This window comes from Euprymna scolopes, chromosome 19 (genome assembly GCF_053919585.1).
Source record: "Euprymna scolopes isolate OS-2025 chromosome 19, ASM5391958v1, whole genome shotgun sequence".
NCBI lineage: Eukaryota > Metazoa > Mollusca > Cephalopoda > Sepiida > Sepiolidae > Euprymna > Euprymna scolopes.
In genome coordinates, this window is record NC_136500.1 from 13,846,267 (window position 1) to 13,868,589 (window position 22,323).

Below are 22,323 nucleotides of genomic sequence, written 5' to 3' on the forward strand. Positions count from 1 at the left end.
CAAAAGTAAAAAAAGACAACAAAAATGTGTGCCTTGGTTACATCATCAAGTGTTATAAACTATCCAGCCAGTGTTTCTCAACCTTTGATAACCGTGACTCCCTTACTGAGTATCTTAATGCTCATGGCTCCTTGCATTTTGACAAAAAATTTAAAAAAATGCAGATTTTTTTTATGTTGTTTATTTTGTGTTTAATATGGGTGTCGCCCTTATAAAGTTTAACGAGTGTTTTCATAGGACTTGGAATGAATTAGGCGATTTATGTGTAAAACGCCTTTCAGGATATGCAATTCAAAACAGAATCAATTAATTTCCTATCTAGTGGTTCCACTGTATACAAAAATAATTTTTTTTTGTGGCTGGAGTCTTGTCACTGTATTTATACATTGCAAGTTTCCGGCATCCTCTTATGACTTCCTGATTGAAGGCTTTTGGCCCACAGGAAGCTATAGGTCCATGGTTGAGAACGCTGTCATAAACCATCAAATTTTGTTCCTTCTATTCATCATTTTCAATCTTCTCATGATATTCTTCATCATTCAAATGACCATTTCACTAATGTTTGTCCTTATGTAGTCCTTCACCTTGACAAGTAGTGAAGAGTAAGAAAGTAACAAAACCCAAATGTATTTATTATGAACATTGTATGGGTTGAAGTAAAAATTGAATATTTATTTAATCTGCGAATAAAAACAAATGAACAAAAACAAACGAGAAGTGCATATTTAACAATCTGACAAATAATGTCACTTGTCACTTTTTTACATTGGCAAATGACGCTAATCTAAAATCAATAAGCATAATGACAAAATGTATGCGTGTGTTTGTGTTGCCTTCATCGTCTGAACATGATGTAACAGGTGACAAGGAAGGGCAAATGGGACGAGAAGTTGTATGAATAGTGGGGGAGGAGGTGTGTATAAAATACAAAAATCTCATAATCTGAAGGCTGTGAGTTCAATTCTCATAAAGAGCAATACGTTTTTTTTCTCTCTCTTTTTTTTTTTTTTTTTTTTTTTTTTTTTTACAGGGTAGTCACCACTTATCAAGGCCCGGAAGCCACTCGGGGATAAGGGTTATTGCATGTACAGTAATCAATGGGGTAGTATCGTAGTAATCGTTAGTATTGGAGATTTGATAAAGTGTTTACTTAAGGGGGCGGTTCATCAGGAATTTGTTCAAGTTGCACTTGAGGACATGGAGGCTGTATTCAGGTGGGAAACAGGCAAACGGAACAGAGTTCCATAGGCGTGCACTTCTAAGAAAGAAGCTTTGTTCATGGAATCTACGTTTTGGTTTTGGCACAGATAAAGAGTGAGGAAAATTTTTGACAGTGGTTTCAGCTAGACTGGTGTATTCTGAAAGATTGGCGAGGGGGAGATCAGAGATTGGAGCTCAGATGAGCACTTGCCATGGAAGTAACGATAAAACAAAGACAGGCTTGCAATGTTTCTCCTGTGGGAGAGAGGTTGCAAGGAAGAGAAAATGGCATCTCCCACTGAGCCACGAAGCCTGTTTTGTACTCTGTTAAGGCAGGATAGACTGTTTTTAGCAGCTCCTGCCCAGATGTAGCAGCAGTACTCCATCCTTGGACGTACTTGGCTTTTATACAGATAGAGAATTGTATCAGCAGTGAGATTTCTTCTGGAACGCTAGAAGGATCCTACCATTTTCCAGCAACCTTGGCAACTGATTTGATGTACATGTTCCATTTCAGGTCAGGAGTAAAGGTCAATCCCAGAAGCTTGTCAAAACATGGAGTTTCCCCTAGACGAGAGCCACCCATATCAATTGATGCCAGATGGGGAGCAGAGCGTTGATGATGTAAAGATAGGAGCTTGATTTTAGATCCATTTAAAGTAACCAGCCACCTCTTCATCCCTTGTACAACGTGCTCAAGATCAGATGATAGAGAATCAGAGAACTTTGTCATTTATGGTCTTTAATGTGTTACCATAGATGGTCGTGTCATCAGCATAGATGTCAACGAATGATTTAAATATGTGTTTTGGGAGTTCATTGATGTAAATCAAGAAGAGAGTTGGGCCCAGGATTGACCCCTGAGGGACTCCAGCATTAATACTGTGGGCCTCTGATTTCTGCCCATCAACCATTACTCTTATGAGCCTATCAGAGAGAAATGATTTAATGATTGAGAAAACATTTCCAGTAATACCGTAGCTGGAAATTTGTGAAGTAGGCCCTTATGCCATACCTTATCGAAGGCCTTTGATATGTCAAGAGCAATTGCCCTAGAAAGGAAGCCTTTGTCAAGAGATTCACTAATCCTGTGAGATATAACCGTCAGCACATCTGCTGTAGATCTGGCAGAACGGAAACCATATTACATGTCACTAAGAAGGTTATTTCTGCTGAGGTGGTTGACTATTTCTTTAATATTATGGATTCCAGCAACTTACTCATGACACACAGGAGACTTATTGGTCTGTACTGAGAGGGAGACGACATCACTTGAATTCTTAAATACAGGGCATACTGATGAGGTTTTCCAGGGTGTTGGGAAGCACTTCTCTTTAAGGCAACGCTTAAACAGTTTTGTAAGTATGGGGGCAAGTTCTGGTTGAAGCTTTTTCAGCACTAAAATTGGAATGCCATCAGGGTCAGTTGCTTTACTGGAATCAAGGTTCTTAATTAGCTTGGCAACCCCACGCACAGATATTTGTATGTTGCATAGGGTGTTGTCTGTTATAGGAGGAAATACGGAGAGTTGATGGCCTTCATTGCATAGGGTAGAATTAGCTGCAAAGTTCTTTGCAAATAGTTTGGCCTTGTCTGATGCTGGCGAGATGACCTCAGGTCCATTGATGATGGTTGAGATAGAACGCACGCTTCTGTTCAGGATCCTGTTTGCTATTTTCTCTCTTCAACACTAAACACTAAAGAATATCAAACAAGAAATAAATATAAATAAATTTGATTTTTTCCACCTCACTGTAAGTGTTGTATATAATTGGAATTTGTAAATTTTAGGAGCTATATATATATATATATATATATATATATATATATATATATATTATACAATTTTGTTAAAACTCAGACTTAGAGCTTTTTCATAACTTTTTATTCCATTGTGAATTTTCTAATATAACTACTCTGCAACTGTTTTTTTTTTTTTCGAAGAACACATGTCTGTAATGTATTTGTTGGTGAACTTCCGCTACTGAACAAAATATGATCAAGACATAGTGCATAAACATATGAATAAAACACTATGAGTGTGAAATAAATACAATTTCTGGTTTTGGAATGATAAACAAATGATATATGTTTTAAATTAATATTTATTTAAAATCAACTTGGTTTTGATAATATAACTTTTATTGGAATATTTTTTTCAATGTTTGTTTGTTTGAAAAATGTAACAGGCTCTCTAATCTCTATCATTATATAAAAGGAACTTTGTGTGTTTGTTCCCTATGGACTTGAAAACGCTTGGGCCAATTTTTATGAAATTTCACTCAAAGATACTTTCTGTGCCTGGCAGTGTTCTTAGGTTTTGTTTCAGAATGGGTTATTTCACCAATTTGGTGACAATAAAAATATGGGATTGTGAAACATTTGTGGATCATCATTCAATCCTGGACAACGTTGGGTCTTCCTGCTAGTACATAATAAAAAAATGAGTTGACCCCCCCCCTCCATTTAAGAAGGGGGGGGGCATAAAATTGTTGGTAAAATTCACAATCCTTTCTATGATGCAATCGTATTTGTTACAAATAAGCTTCAGTCTATGTCTGATTTGTCCACCAAGTTTCAGCCATGAGTGTCCAACAGTCTTTGTTTTATCGTCATTGGATCTGGATACAGCATGCAAAATAGTCAATAACTTGCCACTGCCCTGATTTGGTCTATGACAACTTTTTCAATTCAGAAATTGTCTTGGGATTCTTTTAATGGAGATTCTCTTTGAGACAATCCCACAAAGTCTGAGGGATTGAGGTCCGGTGAATGTGAAGCCCAATCAGGATCACACCTATCAATGAGACAATCCTCTAACCCCCACCCTCTGTTGTTTTTTGGACACTGATTATCATCTCATCAGACTGCTGTACACTTTTTTAGGGGTGAGGTGGGGTGTCATCCCCGGGAGGTGGTGGGATGAGTTGTTATTTGGTACATAAAGGCAATATGTTCTGTTTCTAATTTATTGTTTGCCCATTCATCTTTTTAGAGTTCAATTTCTTGAAAAAATTCAATTTATCAAGTTTTGCATTCAAACTGTTTATATGTATATTATAGTTTATTTATCTGCCTCTTACTGTGACAAACTTTGACACAGTCACTTATACTGAGAATAATTGTCTTTAACTTTTCTTTTGTAACGAAAATATAATTTTAGGAATTTAATTCCTATTTTACATAGTTCACACAGACTTGAAAAATCCTTGAATTTTGACTTTTGCCTTGAAAAGGCCTTATTTCTATTATTACCTTGAAAAATACTTAAAAATATCTTGCAAAGTCCTTGAAAATTGCATTCTTTATGCCCCCCCCCAAAAAAAAACAACTTTCCTTGTGCAGATGGTGACCCCCACCCATAAAAAAAAGTTTTAATTGAAAATGAGGCCTGCAGGGCCCAAAAAATGGACAAGAGGTAGCCATCTTGGTTGGAAATTTAAAAAGGGTTAATATTTGAGATGAAATCAAAAGTATTTAAAAACACCAAAAAATGATGCAAGTAGATTACAAAGTAAATTTTTATTGGCTATGGTAATATTTGTTTGTTTTAGATTTGATTTTTTACCACTTTTTTGAATCTCTGTGGATTGTAAAACAAACCCAAAATTTTGTTTGGAAAACTTGAATTTTGTCTGAAGAAGGCATTGAAAAACTTGAAAAAGTCCTGGGGAAAGTGCTTGAAAATGGACAATGAAAATCTGCGTGAACCCTGTTTCAGTCATGTAAATTTTTTCAAGCTGAGAACAAAACACACACGCGAGTTGAATTAATTTTTTTTTCTTTCTCCCACCATGAAACGTTTGCTTTTTAACCTAAGCATCAAGCAGGTTTTTTTTTCCTTTTTCTCTTTAACAAACGATAAATTCACAATCAAACAAGGCAACATCCAAAAGGCAAAAAAACTCATGTCTTTTCGTCAACATCACCTAAATTTGCATATTTGTATTATTTTTTTATCAAAAGAATTCCGCCTGGGCATACCAATGCTTCTCTACACACCATGGCCGTTTATTGCTATGCCTTTTCACACCATTACCACAATGAGGCACTCATGCATGTACAATTTGCTATCATTGGATCCTGTCAGCATTTCCTCAGATAATCAGCAATATGCTGCCCCCCACCTCTCAAAGGCGACAATGTCTAGGAAGATAACCTCTTGAAATCAACCAGTGCACATACTAACTTTGATCTGGCCCAAAATCCCAAAGACTCCCTATGTCAGGTTAGTTTTTCATAATAAATCTAGTTAATTTAAAATATGGTTGTGTTCTTATCTTGATTTTTCTTCTTTTTTTTTCTTTTTCTTTCTCTGCAGCTTCCTTGTTAAAAAGCAGCAGTGCCTAAGTTCAGGGACCAAAAGGTGTCACCATGTCGTAAGTAGCCATTTTAAAAATAAAATCAAAACATAAATCAATTTGATTAACGCAATAACTGCAATTCATGGTTCTGCACATTTCTTAATGGCTTCATTCTAATCAATTTTTCACTGTGTTTTTTGTTTTATTTCAATTTTTCATTTTACTTGTCTGACTTCCAAGTAAAAATAACAGCTGAAATCTTACACTAGTTTATCAGCAGATAAACATGTCACAAAAACAGCGTGATACTAACAACGCTCCCCTCTCCCCACACACACCCATCCTAAGTGTTAAGAAGTAAAAAGTAAGGAGGAAAAAAAAAAAACAATATATAAAAAAAAAGAGGAAATATATTTATGACCAGAACAAAGGTATAGGAAGTTGTTCACCAAGGTACACAAAAAGGCAGCTGAAATAATATTGTTAATAAAGGTGTGACATTGATTGGAACAATCAAGGTCAATATGCTTAAAGTTATTTTACAGTCAGTTTTAGAAATGATGAAGGGTTTTGTGATAGCTTACGGACTTTTATGGATAGTTTATGAGCAGTTTTGGGTTTACAACAGCTGAGGGTTTTCCAGTTTGACACAGAACCCAAGTTTTTGCTCAGAGCAGATTGAAATGAGCTGATGTCAACTGACGAACACAGCCTCGACAAAAGATGTAGACGTGGACTTTAGCATCCAGAAAGTTGTTTTCTGCGATGGTGAAGTTTTAAGTTAGACATAAGACAGGTCATGGTTCAAAGCAGATTGAGATAGCTTATGTCAACTGATGAACATGACCTCAGCAAACAACTATGTAGCTGTGGACTTAAGTGTGTAGAGGGTCGATGGTGTCACACACACAGAGTGCAACTGATATTTGCAGAATGTGTCAGTTTATGCCTTCTGTGTTTTGTTTTAATTTATTTTTTATATTTGTAAAGTTAATAAATCCAAATATTTGGGCTACTGGATCACATTTGATGGAAGGTGTACTACTGAAATACAAAGTCGCATAGCTGCAGCCAAAGTCGCCTTCAAGAGACTGTCATCAATCATAACAAACAGAAATATTAAAATTCAGAATACTTTGTACGTATGTATGATCGGTTCTTTTATACGGTTGTGAATGCTGGACAGCACAAGGAAGAGACTAGAAGCAATTGAAACTTGGTTGCTGACGATATTTTTTGAAGATATCCTAGACAGAAAAGAAAACAAATCAAGAAGTATTAAAAATAGAAAACACAAAAAGGTGTTTAATAAAAACAGTATGAAAAAGGCAAATGGGGTTCATGGGTTATATCTACAGAAAAAAATAAAACAGCATAGAACAGATTAGTTTAACTGGAAAGATTGTGGGTAGAAAAAGCAGAGGATGACAGCGGTGAACATATTTTAATAAATGTTTTTTCCTCATTTTTTCTTATACATTGATAAACGTATGTTTCTTGCTGTTGTCCTCTGCTTCTTCTAACCATGATCTGAACAACTGGGCAACATAAAAAATGATGAGTAACAATGAATTCATGAATGCCTCGAGGGAGAAAGATAGATGGAGAACCATAGCTGTCAATGCCTGTACCAGGCAGGACACTACTTGTAAACCTGTGTGCACCCTCCTCTGAAGCTGCCAATCTGAAAGATGGCGCAGACAAAAGGGAAGATGAAGAAGAAAACTGTTGAACCAACATGGTTGGTGTTTGATGTCTAACAATGGACCACATGGTGGTATCCTAGCAGTTCTTAATGATATATATTTTTTTATTCATCTTCACACATACCTAACTAATCTCTGTGTGTGTGTGTGTGTGTGTGTGTGTGTGTGTGTGTGTGTGTGTGTGTGTGTGTGTGTGTTTCCTGTTGTGGCAGTGATAGATCAATGGTTATTTAGAGGTTCAACATGCTGTGTTCTGTTTGGCTTAGGCTTATTGCATTACTTTTACCTATAGACTCTTTCTCCTCCTCGTTCTCTTAATGGGCACAATAGTAAAGTAGGTTTGCAGGGCAACTAATCTAGAAGAAGGAAAACACTAAAATAACACCTGCAACCCGACAAGTCCTGGTGGCATACAGTTATTTTATTTTATATTTATACAGTCTTCACTTACCTGTTCAAGAGAGTATTCTGTTTTGGGCACAGTTAATGTTGAAAAAAAACCTTCAACTGTGGAAGTTGTATGATAATTTGAACTGGTATCATTATGATGAAGAGATTACCTGAAATACTATGCATGTATGCATGTGTTATATATATATATTTATATATTTATATTGATAAAAAGTTGAATGACCGTCTTCAGTGTCATGTCTGCTTGAGCATGTGAATTCGCCAGCAGGACTAAAAAAAAAAGTCATTTTCGGGCTCATGGACTTTCAGTGTTTCAGAGGGAGTGGCACTCGTCTGACAAGACGTTGCAATCATCATATATATATATTGTAAGTATATATTTATATATTGTAAGTATATGGCAATTAAGCTATACAGAATCTTCCGCGTTTCATCCTCATCGGGAATCGTGAGACAAGTGTAAAAACATCAGGTAACACAAATTCCATGCATTTTAGCCTGATGATTCTCTATGGAGATGGAACACAGAAGATTCTGTACTGATATACTGAAAATCAATGCGTAAAATATTATATCCTCTTATAACATTTTATGTGAATACATAAAATGATAATATATAGTAATAAAATTAAGCTGAAAAAAAAGATTTTCAATGATAAGATAAACCTATCAGGATAAAGAAAGCTCTACCCGATTAAGACGAGCAAAAATTAGAATAAGTTCAAAGGATAAAAAGTAAAATTACATAGAAACGTTATTATATTATCACGTCAATAAGGGTTACAGAAAGGGAAATGGAGGAGAAACCTCTTTAGGCCATGTAAACATCTTTTGACCTTTTGCACACGTGTGTGTGTGTGTGTATATATATATATATATATATATATATATATATATATACTTCAGAATAATGTTACTTAACAATCAGCTGGTATGGAAGCCTGTGATTATAAGATTTACAGAATATAACTGGCAGTAATATTCTAGAAGTATTATCCCATCTAAATAAGAATTGCTTGATATGAAACTAAAAAATTTCACTTCAAAAATGTTTTTTTGAAATTCATTGAATCACTACAATTAATATAAATATATATATATATATATATATATATATATATATATTAATTGATGCAAAATTCACAAAGTATTCCCATTATTTTGCTTAACCCCCCCCCCTATATATATATATATATATATAGGGGGTTTAAGCAAAATAATGGGAATACTTCGTGAATTTTGCATCAATTAATAGGTGTTTTAAACGTGTAAGAATTAAAAAATTATTAAAATGTTGGTTTCATGTTTTCAGCAAGATAAGAGTCAGGAATTTCTACAGAACCCTTGAGAGGAAAAATTTGTTGGTATAAGATCTTTTTTGCCTCCTCTTTCTAACACTCATCATATCTAGATAATTCAGTTGCACTATATTATATGTTCTAAGTAATAAAGAATATGCTGTTTATTTAGAATTACACTTGATTAAAAAAACGAAAATTCAGAAAAATCTTTATGATGTACATGTTCGTCACGGAATGAAAATGTCATATTCAAAAAATTGCGTAAATTGATCAAGTAATTTAGTGTTTTTTAATTAAAAACATCAAATTATATTGGGAAGCCATGAGGAAGAATGAGCAACCATCTTGTTTTATATTTTGCCAAAATTTAAGGGTGACAATTCAATTTGGCTACAGAGATATTGCTTGTATTCAAAATGATTAAAAATTTTTAATTGCTAAAAATCACAAAATTTGATTCTTTTAATAAAATTTACTTAATCAATTTATACGATTTAAAATTTTTAAATAAATAATCTACATGATAACTGTAAGCCTACCTTTTGGGTTACACAAGTAATGCAGATAAATATCACTATCTATAAAAGTGAATGTGTCTGTGTAAATTTCCCTATGCAATAACTCTTTCAATTTTGAGTCTACAGACTCGAAATTTGATGTACAGGGTACTGAGATTTTGAAAAATCTTTGTGATCGGTTTTTGGCCAGAAATTTGGCTGTTATGGGGTCAAAGTTAAATGATTTGACCTTTGGGAACTCTACCAAACATCTCCGACAATTTTGGGTCTAAACACTTGAAATTTTAGATATAGGTTCCTTGGACATGGATCTAACTTAATAACTTGATTTGAGGCCAAAACAATAAATGTTAAGGGGTCATAATAGGGATCAAAGTTTAAAAAATTGACCGTTTTTTTTTTTTTTTTTGCACAACGTACACCTCCAAACACCCGGACAACGCCAGGTTAAAATGTTAGTATATATATATATATATATATATATATATATATATATATAATTTGTTATTGTGTGAAATATATTATGCAACCTTAGCACAACTTGTACAAAGGATTTAAAATAAGTATAACCTGACAATTGTGTAGAAATATTGTTTCAGAATTATAACTACTTTTGTTGGCCTGTGAACAGCTACAACAGAATCATGAACGTGCATCAGTATCCAATTTGCCTGAGAAAAAATTTTCTTGTTCATTTGCACTAAATGGAAATCACTTAAATCTGAAAACTATTTATTTATATATTAATATATTTGGGCAGCATTTTTTTTGCATGTTCTGTTGAACAGCAAGGATAATTCCTGTTTGTTTTTCTTGCAATCTATTTTTTCCTTTGGCGGACCAATGTTCGAATGTTCTGTTCAAGTGTAAAAAGAAATTTGCGACAGTCACGTACGTTTTCGACTTCCAGAAGTTGTCTTCAAGTGATTGATGAATTAAAACATACGTTTGGTGAATTTATTGAAAAGTTGATTAAAATCGTTTAAAATCATTAAAACAACTTAAGCGTGCCTTCCCCCTCATATTGAGCCTAATTGATGGTCAGTTTGTTCATGCAGATGAGTTGGGCTTTGATGATTGGGAGGCGCGGATCACAATATGAGATGGCTAAAATGGCATTGTTTTTAATTAATATAGTCCTAAATTCATTTTAGGTGGGGGGGTCATGCTACAAGGTGTTGGTAGATGGAGCTGTTCAGGGAGTATAGGTGACATATTAGCTTGCGGAATATACTGGTTCTAGTCATGCTCATGTACATGTTGTTTTTAATCGACTTTTCAATAAATTCACTAAATGTAATTTTTTAATTCATCACTCGCCTGAAGACGACTCATGGAAGTCGAAAACGTTTATGACTATGGCAAATTTCTTTTTACACTTAAACAGAATGTTCAAACATTATCCTGCCAAAAGGAAAAAATGGATTGCAAGAAAAACAAGCGGGGGTTATATATATTTACTTCATTTGCATACTCTATGATTTTGTATACTCATAGGATGCTCTGAAGGCCAATTCCACAGTATTTCATCATTTCCTTTATGCTAGTCTGTCACAAGATTGCCAGTTCTGAGTGCTTTTCTTGGGGAATGAATTGAATAACACTATCATGCATATTTGTCTACATATAATCCTTTTTTGTGATATTTATATCACAGAGCTCGAACAGCTTAGATTGTTATTTATTATTTATGCTTTTTAAGTTTGCCTGGGATTTTTCTTATTGATTAACCATTTTTTTATCTGCACCAGTTTACACCATAACGTAAAATAATATTCTGTTTGTAACCTTGTGTATATGTATGCTTTTAGGGCAAAGTCACTAAATTATGGCTTGAGTAGATTACAAACAAAAAAATCCCTGTGCAAGCATTAAGAATGTTCTATTAAGTACTATTACATAAGGAATCATTTCGACTTGAAATCTATTGAGAAATACACGTTATGAATATGTAGACAATTAGTTAAAGAAATACCAATTATTCAACAATGGTCGCCTTAATTTCACTTGATCTAAAAAGCGAAACGCTGCAATCCGAAACTAAATCAGCAAACGAAATGCTTCCTTTCTTTATAATTCTAGGAAATGGTACAAGTAATAGTCAGTGGCTCATAGAATATCTCTAACATGATTCATAAATGCTGTTTATGACGAACATTTGATATGGACTGTTCTTATTTTGGTTTCTGTTTCGGATCATGTTTCACTTTTTAGATCACATAAAATTGAGACACTCATTGCTGGATAATTGGAATTTCTTCAACTGATGTTTACATTTTTAAAGTATGTATTTCTCAAGACAAAATGTGTATTTTTCAGTAGATTTTAATTTGAAATAATTCCTCATGTAATAATATTTCATTAAAAAAAATCATTTTTAACATCTACATAATTCTTTTTCTTGCAATCCACTCAAGCCGTAATTTAGTGACTTTTCCGCATTAGGATTAGTAAGCAAAACAATATTTTAATAAAAACAATATTTCTCTCGAGTAATCCTATAACTAAGAATAAGTTTTAGTGTTTTAATGGGTGAATAAATAACTAATTTCATATACAAAACAATAAGTTACGGTCATGTTGAGGGTGAAAGTCTAATCCTTAAAAGGTCGGAGGTTACATTGGCTGAAACATTGTGAGATGAGGACTGTAGTCTTAATAATAGAAGTAATACAAATTGTCATCTGTAGTGAGCGAAGTCACCAATCAGGTAGAGGATTTGAGAAAAGTTCACTTGGTCCTCTTAACCAAGAATGAATACACAAGATTGTCAAAATTATATTATACGACCGATGTACATTTATTTGCAGTAAATGTTACATAAGATATAGTTCAATACTGTAAAAGGCATAATAAACAGTACTTGCGTGAGTGCAAAAGTTTCTTGTGTGTGTGTGTGTGCAGCATTAGTCTGTATAGCAAATATGAGAGCGTTGTTTTGATACGTCTGCATCCTTAAGAAAGAGTGAAAGAAAGGTAAAGTGGGAATGGAAAACTGAAAAACATACTCAAAATAACAAAAATAATAAAAAGCAAACACCAACCCAAAAAACTTAAAACACATCCTAACTTCCTCCAAACTCAATTAACACACTACAAAAGGGGTTATAAAATGCAACAAATAGCGATGTGGCATAATAATAGAAGGAAATACACATTCAAAAACCCATCACAGTGCATTAGTCAGAATAAAAAAAGACCAAAACTGCACCTCCAGAAATGTAGTGTATGCACTAAGATGCACAACATGCAACAAATCTTATGTAGGCACCACCAAAAACCTCAGTAATGGGTGGCCTTACATAAGAGCAACATAAAAATTGCGGAAAACAGACACATTAAAAACACACGCACGGCCACATACACAGGCACAAAATTCCTCCCACCTCTAATGTAACACATTGAACAGTACCAACTTTACTTTAATATAAGACCAACAACGCTAAGAAATACTTAGAATCACAGTATAGTATCTATCCTGATACTACACCCATCTCTTCTATGCTCAGTCAGTGGAGGAGAAATCTTTTGTGACTGAGACAATTCTTATTCTCGTGGTTATCCAGAGTACTCCCTTTTGGGGAACAGGATTTTCCCCACATGAAACGTGTTAAAACTATTTGAAAAGATTATTTCAATGACCTAAATGATAAAGAAAAAATGAAAATATGAAATAATAAAATAAATATAAAAAAATAAAAACATAACAATTGTGACTCCACTCATATTTCTCTTGTTTGTATCTCTGAACCCATTATTTATATCTGTATATATAAATTCGTATTCCTGTTTGTTTGTTTGTTTGTTCACAATTTGATTAATATATACAAAAGGTCCATTACTTTATTGTTTCATTCATTCCTATATATTGTATGATTCTTGCAAAATATATGATAAGGGGGTTATCGCATTTGCATATCACATTAAAGAAAATCGATTTTATTAAATAGCAATATGTTAATTATTGCTAATAGTGAGAGAATTGTTTTAAGTGTTCTATTTAAGTTTATTTAAATTTGATTTATATTGATAACATATTTAATTTAATTTATTTTTACCAACATTGATTTGTTTTTATAAACCAATTTGAGTTATTTCCTCTGGGAACCAACTTTTTTTTTTCTTTTTCGGCAGATAATCAAACTAAAAATAATTCACACAAGCTTTCAAGCATTATTTTTGGAATTAGTTTAAATAAAATAATTTCCAACGTGATTTCGCAAATAACATTGTGGTCCAGTGAATTTTTATTTTAAAATAAACAAACAATCCAATTCAACTACGATTCTTTATTTAAAACAAAAACAAAAAAACTTTCATTTACATTTTTTTTCTTCACATTTTTTTGACATCGTAACTGCTAATTTTTTTTCTTTTAATAACACAATAAGTCATAACTCATCATTTTTATAACATAAAAATGTGTATTTCAGTTAACGCAAATTCTACTCAGGTATTTTTGAAACTGAATTAGTTCGTTTTTGTTGCAGCAGACCACAAAAACGAATCTTTCTAGACTGAGGCAGCATTAAAGAAGTTTGCTTAAACTGGTATACAGTCATAAAAAGGTGCTCAATATTCTAAGAATAACTTCTTTTTGTATCTCTTCTGCTGAAATATCTGATGGAGAGTCTATCACGTACTACTTCTTTTCGGGGGCGATGACATTTTCGTGTTTTCATCTGTTCTTTTATTTTTGAAATTTTTGTTAGGGTAACGATGGAGTTGACTAGTGTTGGGACGATTCCTAATTTTTATACGATTCCGATTCCAGGAAAATATTGATTAACGATTCCGATACCAAGTACGATTCCGATTCCTAGGGAATTATTGTTTTGAAATATACCAGGTAGTTTTATACTTATGGTTGGTAATTACCAAATATGTTCCCTAACTTTGGAAGAGATATTTTATGTCTACACCGTCGTGTTTTGGTTTAAATAAAATTATTATATAGTGAACTAAACGGAAAAATTAGCAAAATTTATTTTAGAGAAAATTTATTTTACTTAATTGGAATACAGAAAAAAAAACTCAAAGAAAATAGAATTTATCCTTCAGAGAAAAAACAAATAAAATAGAATTTATATTACAGAACAAAAACAAGAAAATTAGAGAATAAATGCACACGATTCATTATTTTGGTCCTCATAATTAACAGATTTAATGAATTAAATAAAAAAAATATAGCGGAAGAGAAAATATATACTAATTAAATATAAAAAAGATAAATATTTAATGTAATAATTTATAAATGAACGTGCGTAATGAAAAAAAACAATATACCACGTGACATGGCGCCGTAGATACAAAATAACCTTTCCAAAGTTAACGACCATATATGAGAAATACCATTAATCGAAAGTTTTTGTGTTTTATACCAAAAGGTAGGTATAGCGAAAAGTTACAATTAAAGGAATTTCAAAAACGATTTTTTGTTTGGCTATTGATTGATTGATTTGTGACGGCAGTTCTTCAGACCTCCATAATTCACAAGGAGTAGTTAACACCTATTATTTTTTCTTACTTTTTCATTGCTTTTATACGTTTCTAACGTGAAGAATAAGTTTAGCCAAACTAATTTTGAAATAGGGTATATCAAAGGAACACATATAAAAATGATACCACTATAAAAACAAATGAAATACTAGATAAAATTGAGCAAACATAATTACCAAAATTACAGAAAAAGATAAAAAAAAATGGTGAAGTTTGTTGAGTGAAATGAATTATTGAAAGAAAATTAATTGAACTAATAGAAATGTTAAATAAAAAAATGTCACATTTCAATGTTTTTTTAATAATTAAATTCTCAGGGTTGTCGAAATTAAAAATTAAGTGATTTTTTTTTATTAGACTTCTTTCAAAGCTTGTTACCTTGAAAAATACATTTAAATCCCTGTTTTTTAATGTTAAATAAAAAAATTTAATTGATAATTGAAATTTTAAAAACATATTAAACATTGAAAAATGACTAATCTCACAAATTAACGTCCAATAAAGTAGATCCAGTCTTCATACAGGAATTCGGTTATAATAAATATATCTTTCCCAAACTTAAAAATTAAATCTTTTTTTTTTTTTTTTTTTTTTTTTTTTTTTTTTTTTTTTTTTGGAGAGAGAGAGAGAGTGCTTTAAAATCGCCGGGGAGTGCCGCCTAAAATTTTAAAGAAGTAAATTTTAGGAGTTTAGTGCCTTTCAAAGACGGTTATCATAATTTATTATCATCATTTAATTTCCTTTTTTTCCTCCCCCCACACCTTTCCACGTGGTTCAGTAGTTAACCAGTGCTCCTGTTGCTGTCAGTCAGCTATCTTACCTAAGTTTTAATTTCTAGTTAAAAGAATTTTTCATGAATAGAATCAGCATTTTTAAAAATTATTTTTTTAGTTGTATATATTGTATTTACTCTTTGAAGTTAAGGAGGGTTAAAAAAATTGGTGACACCTAGATGGTGACGTAGGCAAAAAAAAAAAAAAGACACTGCGATTTCGACCCTCACTAATAAAACTGCTCTGAGTGACTAGTTGGTAATTTTTTGTTCCTTTCCTTTTTTTATTTTGCTCCTCCAATTTATTTGGATGCTTCATAGTTAAATGTTTTAACATGTTGGTTGTGGTCATGTTAGATGGTTTTGTTCCTCGCGATATTTTAATTTGACAGACTTTGCAAATGGCTTTCAACTCATCATCTTCAACTTCAAAAAGTTTCCATGCAAGACTTTTTTTTGGACTTTGGGCCATATTAGAAAATTCAGTTTATCTGTAAACAAATAATTTACTATTAAATTTTGTTTTAAAGCTAGTCACTTATTTGGATAATTAATTGAAAATAATCCGCTAAAAAAGACAAAAAGAAAAAAATATAAAGGGATGGGGCGGTAAATTGTACCAACCGGTAGTTAACAAAAAAAACTTATAGAATTTAATTTTTGAAACCAATGTATAAAAGTTTACATAATGAAATGCGAATATGCATTTTCTTTTGAATTTTTTTTTGGTTGACTGTGTTCAATTCACACATGGTTGATGCGGTTCAATATTGCTAAACTATAAGTCTTAAGTAACATTCTATTTATAAATACTTTTTAAAATGAAATTATTTAATTAATCGTAAATATTATTTAGACATAAAAATTAATTGATTACAAAACCTTTTAAAAATATATATATTAATTTCTTTTTCATTCGGCAAAAAACTGCACAAAACACTTTTAATTTTCAATTTAAAATTCTAGAAAAAAAATTATATTATTCTGCTTTTAATATAATCAAATTCAGGGTTTTATCTTTCTGGAGAAAAAAATAAAAAAAAATGGATTTTATTTCAATGAAATTAAAAAAAAAAACTTGACTGAATTGAATTAATTACCCTTAAATTAACGAAGGGGTTATTTAATAACTTTAGGTTTGGAAGAGATAGGTATGGGGTCGATTTTTTTGAAACTTCAAAAGAAGCCGACTACTGTTAAAACTTTGCGAAATAATACGTGATCAATTTCATTTTAGAGATATTTCTTTCAAAAGCCTTCTTTTAAAAATAGAAAAAAAAGTATATTGTTCTATTAAACCTTTTACTGTTTAAATAATTTGACTTTGCTCGTTTTATTTTAAGAAAATATAAGTTGAAAAAGCATTTTCATTCAGTATTAGAAGATTTGTCAGTATAAAAAAACAATCGCCAAAAAGATAAGCGTTTTTGTTTGTTTTTTTTTACTCGCAATGTAGAGCCCTGCATACTTCTTTTCAAGTTAACTCTTTTGTAGTTTTGATTACAATAGATCTGAATGAATGAACCTTGTAAGGGAAGGGCACTAAGCATTGCCCTGTTAATAATGAATTTCTTTGGTTTCTTTTTATAACATGTTACATTTCTCTCTTGCGGTTAGAAATATCAGGAAATTATTTTCTTTTTTTCAACATCAGACTAAAAGAATCGTAATGAAGGTATTTTTTAACGATGCGATTCCGATACCTCCCAAAATACACGATTCTTACGATTAACGATTCCGATTCCGATTAATCGTCCCACCACTAGTTGACATATAATGAAAAACTGTTCAGTATCCTTAGTATAGCAAGTCTGTCCAAACCAAACATCATGTCGACCCTGGCAACGCTGGGTATCCATGCTAGTGTGTGTATATATATATATATATATATATATATATATATATATATATTGCTTTTGAATGTAGTATACAAAGACATCATTTTTTTCTCAGGAGTTTTTGCACAATTCATTATCAATGATTGCTCGATGATAAAATGAACAGGTAGTATTCCTTGGAGTTTGAGTGACACTAAGTCTTCCTAGATTTTCAGTATGCTCCACTTGTTTTCATTACAGCTTGTGTTCTTGCTACAATTATTTACCATTGAACTTTTGCTAATAATGACTTTTGTTTTTCTGGAATTAATAAATCTCCACAAAATATCACTATTCTCCATGCCCTTCTGTTTGGATGGTACTTTCTCTTCTCAGTCTTTCCATACTCCCAATCTATTACCATTTTCTGTGTTACCAGCCAATGCAATATCCCAGAAAATGTCTCTGGACGGTCTATTATTATCATTAATTCTTTTTTTCTATCTCTGTCATTTATTTGAAACTATTTTCTGATGTTTATTATTTAATAGTACGAGTTACTATGGTGGTCACCTTGATCGCTACATCGAGCACAATGACCAGTCGACATTACATAAGATGAAAGAAACTTATTGGACAACCAAACAAGCGGTCATCAAGAAACTTGGTAAAAAAGAAGATGAACATGTTGTTGCCTCAGATCAGGAATTGGATTCCAAATTGGAGGTAAGTAACTGGTTTTTATTTACATCAAACCATTCATAGATTTGTGTATTACATAACTTTTTTACTCCTTTTTACCTCAATCAAGGTGCATTGCCACTTGGCCGTAAGTAGTTACTATTGGGATCATGTCAACAAGGGATTATGTGAGGAGTTGAGCATCGAAATGCCTGTCTGCATTACATTTCAGGGAATTTGGGGAATGGCTTGTCTCTGGGAAGTCCCTGTGATTGTACCTCTGCACCGGGCTAATAGACAAAGAAAGAATGTAGAAACCGGGCAACAGGCAGAACCTACCTACTCTTTGAGCTATTTAGGTTTACAAATTGGATAACTTATTAAAGTCACTAGCTCTAGGAAGGTTGTCGACCAGGACTAAGGAGGTGTCCCGCCCTTCAGAATGGTTTTAGGTTAAAATAAAAGTATTGAATTTGTTTTATCGATATTTACTTTTTATTTGAACTTGGGTGTGCTATGTTCGAATTCTCTTTAAATACTCTATCAGTTTCATTAATAGATTTAAGAAACGTTTGAACCCATATATTCTATAAATAAAATAGTAGGGTAGACTAGACTCTCAAACCTTGCTGAAACAACACCAGCTGTTCTCTGCTGATCCCAGTTTTGTTTACAGTCGTTATGGATGTCCCCTTGCATTTGAACTTGAATAATGCTTGTTCAGGAGAGGTGTGGTTGGAATTGTGTAACCCTTGCTTCATTATACACCTCTGGTTCAGGCATCCTTACAGGAGTTATCCATTGTTTTTCAAGACTGAAAAGTGTCCTCAGATATTCAGTCTATCATCTTTGTTGTTGCCCTTTATGTCGACCGATGTGTTCTCGGCCTTCCTCAAGTATAATTTTCATGATTCATGATGATGCTTTTTCTTGTATCAAATGTTTTTTATGTTCTCTATCAGCTGATGTTTCTTATGTATTTCAATCTGATTATTTTACTATTAAGAGCACAATTCTAAGACTACGAATATTATTTGCAATGAATGGGTTTCAACTTTTTAATAGCATTTTGCCAAATTTGACATAAACAGAAGGGCTGGGATGCTGGATGAAATAATTATATAACATAACACCTAAACAGTTGTAATGTTCATATAGATGTTATACAAATAGTATAATGCGACTTGGACTTTTCTTTCTGATCTCACAGTCCCTCTTTTTTCTTTCTTTTTTTCTTTTTTTTTTAAACTCTTTTTAACTTTAAACAAAGTATATTGCCTCTTGGAACGTAAGGAGCTACTACTTGGGATTGTGTCTAACAGGGGGCTGTGGGGAATTGGACAACAAGATGTCTATTCACATTACATTTAAACTTCTGCAAGTTAGTACAGTCAAGGAGGTAGAAACAGGTAAGGAATTCCAAAGTCTAGCAGTCCAAGGGAAGAAACTATTAAATTAAATAGCTTTCTGACGTCTAGGGACCTCAACAGTGAATGGGTGGGATTTTTCTGTTAGTCGGGGATATGTACATCAATGTGGCACAAGTGCTACGAGTTCATCAGACCACATTCCATTATAGTACTTGTAAAACAGTCATAGATGTGAAATTGTGGTGATGGGGCAGAGGTTGGAGATTTGTTGACAGTGCAGAACCTATTAGATTTGAGACTTTTTTTTTTTTATCTGTTTAAGAGTGAGAGATTAGTGGTAGATGAACCAATACTCCAGGCAGGGGTGAATTATTATTTTGCATGTACCAATTCGTTAGAAAGACGTGAGCTTTGGATAGTGTGAAGTCACCCCTTAGTTGTTATTACCCCACCAGGTCCAGTCTGACCTGAAGAAATGGTAGTACCTTTCAGAGCCCTATCTATGTTGTAAATAAACTTTGCATTTTGGCCAAGATCAAAGTGTAGTATCTGTTCCAGCAGATGCTGCACTTAAGATAATTTGTACCAGTCAATGGAGGGGAAACCCTCTATACTGGGACAATTATTATTTTTGGTAACCAGAGTGCCCCCTTTTTGCCTACTTTTAGGGGAGCTGGTTTTTACCTCACATTAAAAACGGCCTTGTGCCTAATTTGCTCAGTGGGGGAGCAAATAAATACCATCTGTTCCGGCAGATACTGCACTTAAGATAATTTGTACCAGTCAATGGAGGGGAAACCCTCTATACTGGGACAATTATTATTTTTGGTAACCAGAGTGACCCCTTTTAGGGGAGCTGGTTTTTACCTCACATTAAAAACGGCCTTGTGCCTAATTTGCTCAGTGGGGGAGCAAATAAATACCATCTATGTTGTAAATAGAATCTATCATTTATGGACTATTTGTTTGCAAAATATACACCTACAAAACAAATTAATCTACAAATCGATCATTTACAGCATGAATCAATATATGAACATATTAAGAAGTTGAAGCCTAAAATCTTACAACAAAATGACTAGATTTGGCATTAAATAACCCCAAAAGTGTTGATTTTCCCTATGAAAAACAACACACCCAATGCAATAAAGAATTTGTTGAATAGTACGAGGGTTATTCCAAAAGTAAAGCCTCCTATTATTTTTTTAACTCTAAAAGCTGAAGAGCTGCAAAGGCATAAGTGGTATCATTAAAACAAGCAATCTTTTGTGCTCCAGAATTTATTTTTCTACATAGTCACCACTATTTTCAATGCCCTTTTGTCAGAAATTCAATGATGCATCCCTGCTTCTGATGCACGTTGATGACTGGTTGCTTTCTCAGGATCTCACACTATCAATATCTGCAAAAGTGATAAAACTTTCAGGTCATTAATTCATAAGTTCAGTCATCATAACAATGCAATTTGCATTCCTCTCTGATCAATTCGGGTGGAATAAAAAATAGGAGGCATTACTTTTGGAATGCCCCTCTCATGGTAATTTTTTTCTGCATAACATGTCTTGATATGAAGTTGAATCTTTTTAAAAAATGAAGATTTTGTTTAACAACGAATATTTGACTAAACTTTTGTAAAATTTTTTTTTTTTTTTTGTCCTTTTGTAAACATCTAAGCCAGTGCCATGCAACAGTCTATTGATGCCCGGGGCTAACTCCTTGATTGTATATCTCAAAAGTGCAAGTATAATTCCTAATCATAAGAAATTGAGACAAGAAAAAAATTAGATCTTTCTTAGTCAATAGGACCATCCATGGTTGTCATTGATGGACATACATCCAAACAGTATAACATTAATGAAAGAATTTCTCAGGGGTTGATCCTTGGATCACTTATTATTCCTGATATTCATTAACGACCTCCCTGATAATATTGTGTCTGAGATGGGTATATTTGCTCATGATATAACGCTCCATAACATGCATGAGGAAAGAACAAATGTACACAAATCTAAAACAATGGCAGAATCCTTAGAAAATAACCTCCAGACCATAGTGGAATGGGGCTGTAAATTGAGGTGACGTTTAATGCTACTAAGACTAAGCTGCTTTCCTTTAACAATTACAAGAAGCCTCTCTAACCACCAATATCCTTGACAAATCTTCCTTCAAACTCCTCGGCTTAACATTCACAGGCAATATCAACGAGTACAAATACATAGAGGACATTGCAAAAGCTGCTGCAAAGAAGGTGGGCTCCTTTTATCGTGCTAGAAGACTCCTCACACCTAAGAGTATCCTATACCTCTACAAGGCCACCATTCACCCATGCATAGAGTATTGTTGCCACATCTGGACTGGTGCATCTACGCCTAACCTTTCCCTCTTGGATAAGGTCCAAAAAAGAGTTTTCAATCTAATAGGTCCCACTTTCTCAACTAAGCTCCAATCCCTGTCCCATCGCTGCAATGTTGCATCTCTGTACCTGTTTACAAGTATTTTAATAAAATGTGCTCTGATAAACTCGTTCCACTTGTGCCCCTTCGATGTACATATCCCCGGCAAACCCGTTTAGTAACAAAATGTCATCCCTTTACTGTTGAGGTCTCTAAATACCAGAAAGCTTTTTACTCTGATTGCTTCTTCCCTCGAACAGCTAAACTTGAGAATTCCGTTCATGCTACCTGCTTCCTTGACTATGCAGAAGTTTAAATGTAAGGTAAACCAATATCTTGTTAATCTTTCCT

The 22,323-nt window shown here is 33.1% G+C and overlaps 1 protein-coding gene across 8 annotated transcripts in view; it reads left to right on the forward strand.

Moving 5' to 3' along the window:
* The window catches only part of LOC145303422 (islet cell autoantigen 1-like), a 166,675-nt gene that overhangs the window by 69,450 nt on the left and 74,902 nt on the right, over positions 1-22,323 (forward strand). For all 8 annotated transcript variants that reach the window (XM_080144759.1, XM_080144754.1, XM_080144756.1 and 5 more), the window contains exons 2-3: positions 5,522-5,579; positions 18,080-18,254. In XM_080144759.1, coding sequence (XP_080000885.1) covers positions 5,575-5,579; positions 18,080-18,254 — 180 coding nt within the window. In that variant the 5' untranslated portion in view covers positions 5,522-5,574. The remainder of the gene's footprint in view (positions 1-5,521; positions 5,580-18,079; positions 18,255-22,323) is intronic.